Source organism: Mesitornis unicolor, unplaced genomic scaffold (genome assembly GCF_000695765.1).
Source record: "Mesitornis unicolor isolate BGI_N332 unplaced genomic scaffold, ASM69576v1 scaffold54513, whole genome shotgun sequence".
NCBI classification, from domain to species: domain Eukaryota; kingdom Metazoa; phylum Chordata; class Aves; order Mesitornithiformes; family Mesitornithidae; genus Mesitornis; species Mesitornis unicolor.
The window spans coordinates 221-9,288 of NW_010173693.1; the positions used below are offsets into that span (position 1 = coordinate 221).

A 9,068-nucleotide genomic window follows, 5' to 3' on the forward strand; every position below is an offset into this window, starting at 1 on the left:
TGTTTCTATGTGTGACACCCGGTACCTTCTGGTGTTTTATCAACAACTGCATGCCACGTGCAACCTGTCATAGTGGAGACTGTACTGCCCTGTACCACGGCATGTTAAGAGGTGTCCTCTAAGACCTCATTCTGTGAAGGTAAAACATCTGTATAGAAATAAACAAGTTACTGACTCCTACTCAGATTCCTCAGTTCTTTGGGTTTAGGAGCTTCTATGAATTAAATTTAGCCAGTTGTCTAATGAATGGAATTAGATCTTCCAGAGAAAATAAATTACTGTGGCTTTTTAACTGTTTGCTAATCACTTGTCCAAGTTTATTGTAGAAACTTGAGATGCCACAGGATAGTGTAAATGCATACAGATTGTGTCATTCAGGAAGTAGAATTAAACAAACAAAGTGTTTAGGTCAAAATAATGCAAACATGTCAAAACTGACACTAGACCAGTACAACTGACAGTCTTTACAGGAGCCAAATAAAAAGATGGCTAACATACCCTTTGAGACAGTTTTTCAGACATCTCTCTCTTACCTTTAAAAAAACTGCAGTTACTTGCTTTGTGTTTAAAGTAGCTCAGGACAAAGGTATGAATAGTTGTGTCTGTAATTAGCTTATCCCTTTGCTTGTATGCTTTGGTTTCTTCCTTTTATCAGTATAATCCACGAGTAATCTGTAAGAGTGCTTATTTGCTATAATGCAATAGGTTTAAAACTTAAAACTAACCGTTCTTATTGGATTCAGAATTTGAAAGTGTTAACCTAGAACAAGAAAGAAGTTAACGTTCATGGTGAATGCTAACATTTACTAGCTCCATACAATTCACTTCTAAGTCTGAGTGGGACAGATGTGGGACAATACCTGCAAATGCATAGTCCTAAACTAATGAATATTCTAAAATGTGTTTGGTCACCTCAGTCAATGTGTTAACCTGCCATTTGGAATACTGATGTACCAGTAGTAAAGATGTGATGCTTACCTTTTTTCTGGACGGAACTAATACAGTATTTTGATGTATCACAGGTAAATTTTTCCATAACCTTATGGAGAAAAAGGACTTTGAAGCATGGCTTGATAACATTTCTATTACATTTCTTTCTCTGACGGACTTGCAGAAAAATGAAACTCTGGATCACCTGATTAGCTTGAGTGGAGCAGTCCAGCTCAGGCACCTCTCCAATAATCTAGAGATTCTCCTCAAGAGGGACTTCCTCAAACTTCTTCCATTGGAACTTAGTTTTTATCTGTTAAAATGGCTTGATCCTCAGACCTTACTCACGTGTTGCCTCGTCTCTAAGCAGTGGAACAAGGTTATAAGTGCCTGTACAGAGGTGTGGCAGACTGCATGTAAGAATTTGGGCTGGCAAATAGATGACTCTGTTCAGGATCCTCTGCACTGGAAGAAGGTTTACCTAAAGGCTATTTTAAGGATGAAGCAACTGAAGGACCACGAAGCCTTTGAGACATCCTCTTTAATTGGACACAGTGCCAGAGTATATGCACTTTACTATAAAGATGGACTTTTGTGTACAGGTAGGAAGGACAGAAAACTTTCAGTCTTAAAATTCTTCCCCACCTGCCTCCCCTTATGATTAATGACAATTTGCTTTTCCGTTACCAGACAGATTATTTTCATATTGCTAACACAGTTTAAGATGATTCAAAATTACTTTTAATTTTCTGAAACATCTGGAACAGTAATAAATTCATTAGTCACTTTAATAGGAAAACAAGGAGACCAAATTCTTTGTTGGTTAAAAAAACAGTAACAGCAGGTATCATGCTTCAGATTAGTAAGCCCCCATTTGAGAAGTACAGATATTCTCCAAGAGAATACTTCACTTCACTTAACTTCCAGTTAATGGGACTGTGTTTGGGCTATGTGATCACTGCAGTCTCCCAAGGTGTGGCTGGAAAAGTCCATCTTGTTCCTTCAAACAAGACAATTTCTCTGATACAGTCTGTAAGCACTTTCAGTTCTTAAATGCCTGTATACCAGATTTTACCTTGCTACTAGTCCAGCTTGCACATTGTAATGGTAATTTTAGCTTCTTCCCTGAAGACTGCAGACTTCAAGATTTCAGTCTGACTTAAAAAATACAGCCAGAACAAATATGAAACCTAAGTATGAAAGAATAGTAACAAACAGACAACAAACTGCTGTCAGAGCATATTCCAAGGATATCCCAATCACTTGAGCTGACAGTGCTATAGAGTAAGTTGGGAATACTGGCCAAGCACTCCCACATTTATAGGTATGTTACGATGGCTACTAGAAACCAACAACTGGACTCTAGCCAGTCTTTCACTCCCCGACTGGGCAGGGAATGCAAATACCCAGGAAGCAGCATTGTCAAAACTTTCTGAGAAGTGGCACGCTTTTGTGCTGAAACCACCAAGAGAAACAAGAGGTGTAAGGGTCTGGGATTTTATTCTGCTATCCAGAGCCAGCAGTCTGAGTTTAAATGAGTTTTTGAGTTTAAAAACACAACAAAACTTTGGAGAGATAAAGGAACCTGGCAGGTGGTGGGGCTTGGTATTCATCTTTTGAAATTTGGTGGACTCATTTCCTACCAGAAACAAACTAAAGCCTGCAGTATAGTCAGTAGCTCTGCAAATCTGAGAGTAATGTATCATGTAAAACTTCCGTGCATCTGCTGGAATGTAGACACTGTCAGTCAGAGGCAGTGCTGGAATCTATGGAAGGTGCTAACAGGGTATGAGGAAACTGGAAAGCCAGACATTTACTAGGTTAATTAACATGAAAATAAGAGGCTCTGCTGTATTACTGAGACTTAAAACTAAGGCTTATTTCCATTCAAGCAGCTTGGAAGTACTATTTAATGAGAAAAAGTTCAACAAGGGGAAATGTAAAGCCCTAGGCTACTAGGCCAGTAGTGGCCCTGCTTGAGCAGGAGCGGTGGAAGAGCTGACTTGCAGAGCTCCTTTCCAGCCGTAACCATTCTGAGTCCATGAAAATACTGTAATTAAGACAAACGTGGAAGACGAGTATAGGGTTGGAAGTATTATTTATTCTTTGCTTCCAGTTACCCTGATCTTTTATATTCTAGGATCAGATGACTTGTCTGCAAAGCTGTGGGATGTAAGCACGGGTCAGTGCATATACGGTATCCAGACACACACTTGTGCTGCAGTAAAGTTTGATGAACAAAAGCTTGTAACAGGATCTTTTGATAACACAGTAGCCTGTTGGGAATGGAGCTCTGGGGCAAAGACACAGCATTTTAGAGGACATACTGGTGCAGGTATGTTGAACTTTTCTATCTGTAATTTCACCAGCCGTGTATCATCATCAGACAATGATGATTTAAGTTAGCTCTTTGCATGATAGCTTTTGGGTTGTTTAGGCTCTGTTTAGGCTCTGTTTTAGGCTCTCTGTTTAGGCTCTCTCTCCAAGTCAACTTTTGGGCTGCTGGGGGAAGGAAGCAGCCAGAACAGATCTAGATCTGTCTGCCCTTGAATAATGCCAAAGCTTAGCCCTGCAGCGTTCTGCAGTTGCATGCAAAAAATAATAAATGCCATAGCTATTCAGTACTTTTGAGATTACCAAAAAGATGCAAACCCTACGTAGCAGGGAGCACATGGCAATAGCAGTTACTTATATCCCCAAACTGGAGATGGGCTTGCAACAAAGAGCACAGAAATGAGCATTTCCCTCATAATAAACTTCTCTGTCCTCTACGGCAAAATACCCTCAACTCAGCTGTAGGTCTGTTCCCTTGTGAGTAGTAAGTGGTATCAAATGTACTTATCCTGCTGGAATTACTTACTAGGACTCTTAAAATAGGAACTAGCTTAAGTTATGTTTTGCCATAATCCAACCAAAAGGGAACCACTGATGTACATGCACTTAATTTGGAGAAAGATCAGTAATTTTGCAACGTAAGTTTAGCAATCCAGAGCAACAATTCATGAACACAGCTCAAGAACTACAGCTTGTTAAGCTGTAGTAGTGTATGAATGTAGAGGCTAGTTGGCACTGACAGAAAAAAAAGTGCACAGAGACTGGTATTCCTTATTTAGCACCCTCTTTGCTTGTAGTTTTTAGTGTGGATTACAACGATGAACTGGATATTCTGGTCAGTGGCTCTGCAGACTTCACTGTGAAAGTATGGGCCTTATCAACAGGAACGTGCCTGAATACGCTTACTGGACATACAGAATGGGTCACTAAGGTGGGGGTATTGATTTCTAATTAATCTTGTAAGGCACTGCTTTGCAGTAAGTTTGTAACGTGTTACAAATTCCTGTTTTCTAATCCTAACCCTACACCTAGGTGTAGAATCTGAAGAACATCAGAAAATATTGCAAAATAACACTTCAGCAGAAGACTTCATACTTAAAGAAGCTGTAATTAAACCTTTCAGACCATTGAAGATATTTCTGTTACAAAACAGCTGAAATAATATTAGGAATCAGTGTTTAATTCAAAGACTGAATAAAAACAATGGTTCTGAAAGAAAGCTACTTTTTAAATTATGTAGACAAACTAATGATCTTGATAACCAAAATTTGAGCATGAGAAGTGTTCTGAAGTCAAGAAACAGTATTTTTCTTCTGAGTATTTCAGAACTTGGAAGGTAATAGCATGATTCTAGAGGTGAAGTTTATATGTTTGCTTATTAATACAGTAAGTTGTCACTAGAAGGAACAAGGAAAGTATAAAATGTAGTTTCCCTTCAGTTGCTAAAAGTATTTGTATTGCCTTTATACAAGAGTACAGGATGCAGACTGTCAATAAAGTAAAAAGTGCAAATGAAAGTTTGGTTATTTAACAGCAGCAACATAAATCATTACATCCTTCAATTACAGGTAGTTTTGCAGAAGTGCAAAGTCAAATCTCTTATGCACAGTCCTGGGGATTATATTCTTCTAAGTGCAGATAAGTATGAAATCAAGGTATGTCCCATGTATTATACACATATCATTTTGGTACCTAGGGAAATAAAATGCTTGAGTGCTTTACTGAAGCTTACTAATAAGATTTTTATTTTCTCCCATATTCCCTGCTTGTAAAGGTGCATACAATACATGCAGCTATTTGGAAGCTAACTTTTCAATGCTTTCCTTCATGTTCAGATTTAAATGATAGTTTACTTAAATGGTAATGCAAAAAATAAGTGCTTTCAGTGCATGCCTAATGTGCTAACTTGAAAGTGAAGCACTTAACTGTAAGTACTATTACAGCCGGGGACTTCAGGGTTGCAGAGTGCTGTAAATAGTTTGTGGCTACAGAAGCACTTTATAACTGAAACATCATACATTTCTTCCCAGTTGGCTTGCTGATTTTTTTTTTTTTTTTGTGTTCTTTAAAGCACCCATTTTCACTGGGATATTTTAGGCTAGGAACACCACATACTGCTACAATATTGTAAGACAAGTCACTTACAGAACTGATGTTCCTCCCTAAAAGAGATGAATATTCCTGAAAAAACATGCACACATTTACCCAGTGCTTAAAGAGAGACTGTGAGGCTTGCTCTGTTTGTCATGGTTTATAATGTGAATGTTTTCTGGTCTTAAACTGTGTTTTAATTTTAGATTTGGCCTATTGGAAGGGAAATAAACTGCAAGTGCTTAAAAACACTGTCTGTTTCTGAAGATCGCAGCATCTCCTTACAGCCCAGACTGCACTTTGATGGTAAATACATAGTGTGCAGTTCAGCACTAGGATTATACCAGTGGGACTTTGCCAGCTATGACATTCTCAGGTAAATCTTTCAGTTTAAGACTTAGTCTTCTTTAAATAAATAAGAACATACTAGTTTTAATAACTTACTTTAGATGTAAGCCAAAATAATCTTGATAAAAATTCTGTAAACATCTTTACACATATTGCCAGATTTAATTCTAATTTATCATCTCTTGATATGAATAATTTGATGTGCTGTTTTGGTTTCTGGCCACAGGCTAGACCGCTTCCATGTTTTCATTCCATAAGCCGAAGAGTTTCGATACAGACTGCAGTGCTGTGGCTGTGAATGTCAAACTGTAGTGACTAGAAATTAAATGTTGCCATGGAGACCACTCTGCTGAGAACCAGGCAGGCATTTCTGGTGGGCTTTGATGCGACAATAAATTAAAAAGACTAATTTTCCTTCCAGCACTACAGATCTGTCATTCTCAGTAATGCTGTGAAATGGTAGTGAAATCTTTCAGACTGCAGTAAGGGATCAAACAGGATGGCATTGTTTCCATAAAAAGAACAAGGCTGTGTCTGCTAAAAATGGTACCATCAAAGATTGTAACTTATTAAAGAAAAAAAATGCATTTTAGAACTTTTAGCAGACTCTTAATTGAAATGGCCTGAATATCTGTACAGTATCTACCATAGGAATATCTACTCCAAAAGAAGCACTGCTTCTTAGTAACAATAACTGAGTAATTTCACCTCTTAATTTACCCTCCCATGTTTCAAAAAAGAGAAAGATGTTCTCTTACTGCTGAGAACAGATTTTTCATCTCCATACATTTTTGTGCCTCAGCTCGGTGAATACTGTCATCAAATGACCAGTCAGTTGTAGAAGACTCAGTCTCTTTGATTTCTGTTCTAAGTTTTATTTCTTATGGCAAAAGTATCCCAAAGGTGTAGGGGAATTAACAAATGCTTTTATTTCTCCCTAAGATTAAAACACTTAACTTATGCATCAGTAAAACAGTTTTCTACCAGGGACCAAGCTTTAATGATTTATTTTAACATTCTTATCACAAGAAGACATTTGTGTTTTATTTCCAGCTTTTAAAAGAGTGGTCAAAAGAATCATAAGAGGTTTTAAGTCTTTTAATTAAAAGATTGAGGCATGAAATCCCTGTGGGAATTTGCTGTAAAATACAAGTGCTTTGCTCTTTTGTGTGCATCTGGAAACAAGACCTTTTTTTCCCTTCTGCTGTGCAGGATCCCTTTGAAACCCTACCCTCCACTTTGGTTCAGGTTCAGAATGTGTCCTTCATTCAGGACAGATTCTGAATGCACAAAGCCAGAACTGAAAGCACAGGCCCGATGGCAGCTAAGTGTTCAGTTGCTTAGTCTGAAATATCTGCATCCAGTTCTTTCTAAACCCTTTCAGAACGATGAGTCTAAGACGCTTACTTTCTATAGACACATTTAGGATTTGTTTTAGTTATGCAGGTTTACAACTCTATCATGACAGAGTTTCTAACAGTGTTGTCTTGTCTTCTAGGGTTATCAAACCTCCTGACTTCTCAAATGTGTCCTTGCTGGGATTTGGAGAGATATTTGCTCTACTGTTTGATAACAGATACTTGTATATAATGGACTTGAGGACAGAAAAACTGATAAGCCGCTGGCCTCTGCCAGAGTACAGAAAGTCAAAGAGAGGTTCAAGCTTTCTGGCTGGTGAAATGTCTTGGTTAGATGGACTAAATGGCCAAAATGATATGGGCTTGGTTTTTGCCACCAGTATGCCAGATCATAGTATCCATTTGGTGTTATGGAAAGAACATGGCTGAAAAGGTCACATATGCAGAATCTTCAGGAATATACGGACTATCAGCAGTGCGTTGATAAAATGAGACTTTGCATGAACCAAAGTGGCACACCTAGTGGTATCATCATGCAATGCACAATCATTTACTTTTATTTGGGCATTTGGGAATGGGTTGTTTTGGACATAATGCAATACAGCATGCTAACAGTATTCACCACAACGTTTTGTCTGTACTCATGTTTGGGCTGTGAAGCACAGCTTGCATCATGTAAACCATTCAAATCCACCATCACATCTGAAATGAAGTACTGCTTGACCTGACTTCTGACCTGTTTTTTGTTGCTGAAACAGAAGGTGAAACTACTGTTTTAGAACTGTAGGCTTCTGTACATTTAACAGCAAATACTGGTTACAGTGCATGGCTGCTTAACTCAAATGAGAAGCCAGAAAACCCCTTTTCTCTCCAGTACCATTGTCTTCAAAATGTTTTTTATCCTTATGATAGCTTTAAATACTTAGCCTTTGAAATAGAAGGACCAAATGAGTCCTTTAACTAAAATCAGATGCTAACTCTAGTAACTTAAGTTCACAAACTTGTCAATATGAACTCTCCTTAATGGGAATGAGCCAACTTTTTATTTATTTTATAGAGTTTGCCATGACAATTAACCTTAGAGAACCTAACAGTTTTTGTCATATTTGCTGATAGTAACTCAGAATGGATTGATCAGTATTTTTATAGTCCATATTTCCTATAGTTTGTATGAGACCATACATAACCTTAGTTCACAGGTAGGCAGAAATATAACAAATGGAAAGATGATCAATCTCTACAGCAAGAGCCACTCTCTTACATGATGTCTAACAGCCATTCACTTTTTCCAAAAATTGCAATTAATATAATCAAGCACTTAAAGCAGTTGCTACATCTAGATTTGGAAAGCAGGGGCAAATAACAGTGAGAATGCCACATCTCAGGGTGGAGGGAATATAAAAAGTGTGAAGAAAAGCATTGGAGCAGAAAAAGGTCTTTTGCTTTCATCATCGTAGAAGGCCTGATGTACACGAGTTAACTGACTAGTAGCAAGTACCTACCCACATACTTTTTTGATATGTACTTAAAAGCTGTATCTATGACATCACATGCTTTAGACATGCTTTAGATTGGTTTCCCCTCCTTCCTTAAAATAAAATTTCCCCTTAATGTGCTTTTTTTTTTAAAATGCAACTTGAAGTAAGTTTTCATGACGATTGGCTCATTTTCTTGATTAAAACTCCCTAGCATTGCTCTTATGATTTTTTTTTCCTCCCACTATCAAAGGAAGCCTAATTTCATACTTAGTACTGGATGAAGGCCAAGGTTCCCAAATGTATGCAGCACAAATTACACCAATAGAAAGGGAGGGTTTTGTATGCAAGCAATGTGGTAGGAACTGCATGAAGTCACAGTGAAGCAGTGGCTCTTGAATATGATGCTAGAGTCTTAACTACTCGGTTTTTCACCTTTATTCACACAAACTTACTCTGAAAAAATGTTTGTAGTCAAGGATTTTATGAACTGAAATCCAGCTTCACAGCTCTCAATTCAACCACACTGACT

General features: G+C 37.9%; 1 protein-coding gene across 1 annotated transcript; it reads left to right on the top strand.

Moving 5' to 3' along the window:
- Positions 1-1,026: 1,026 nt before the first annotated feature.
- Positions 1,027-7,757, top strand: FBXW2 (F-box and WD repeat domain containing 2). The gene is made up of 6 exons (XM_010180785.1): positions 1,027-1,532; positions 3,071-3,265; positions 4,062-4,195; positions 4,833-4,919; positions 5,562-5,731; positions 7,202-7,757. Exons 1-6 carry the CDS (start codon positions 1,043-1,045, stop codon positions 7,488-7,490), a joined length of 1,365 nt encoding a protein of 454 aa, XP_010179087.1. The 5' UTR covers positions 1,027-1,042; the 3' UTR covers positions 7,491-7,757.
- Positions 7,758-9,068: the final 1,311 nt, after the last annotated feature.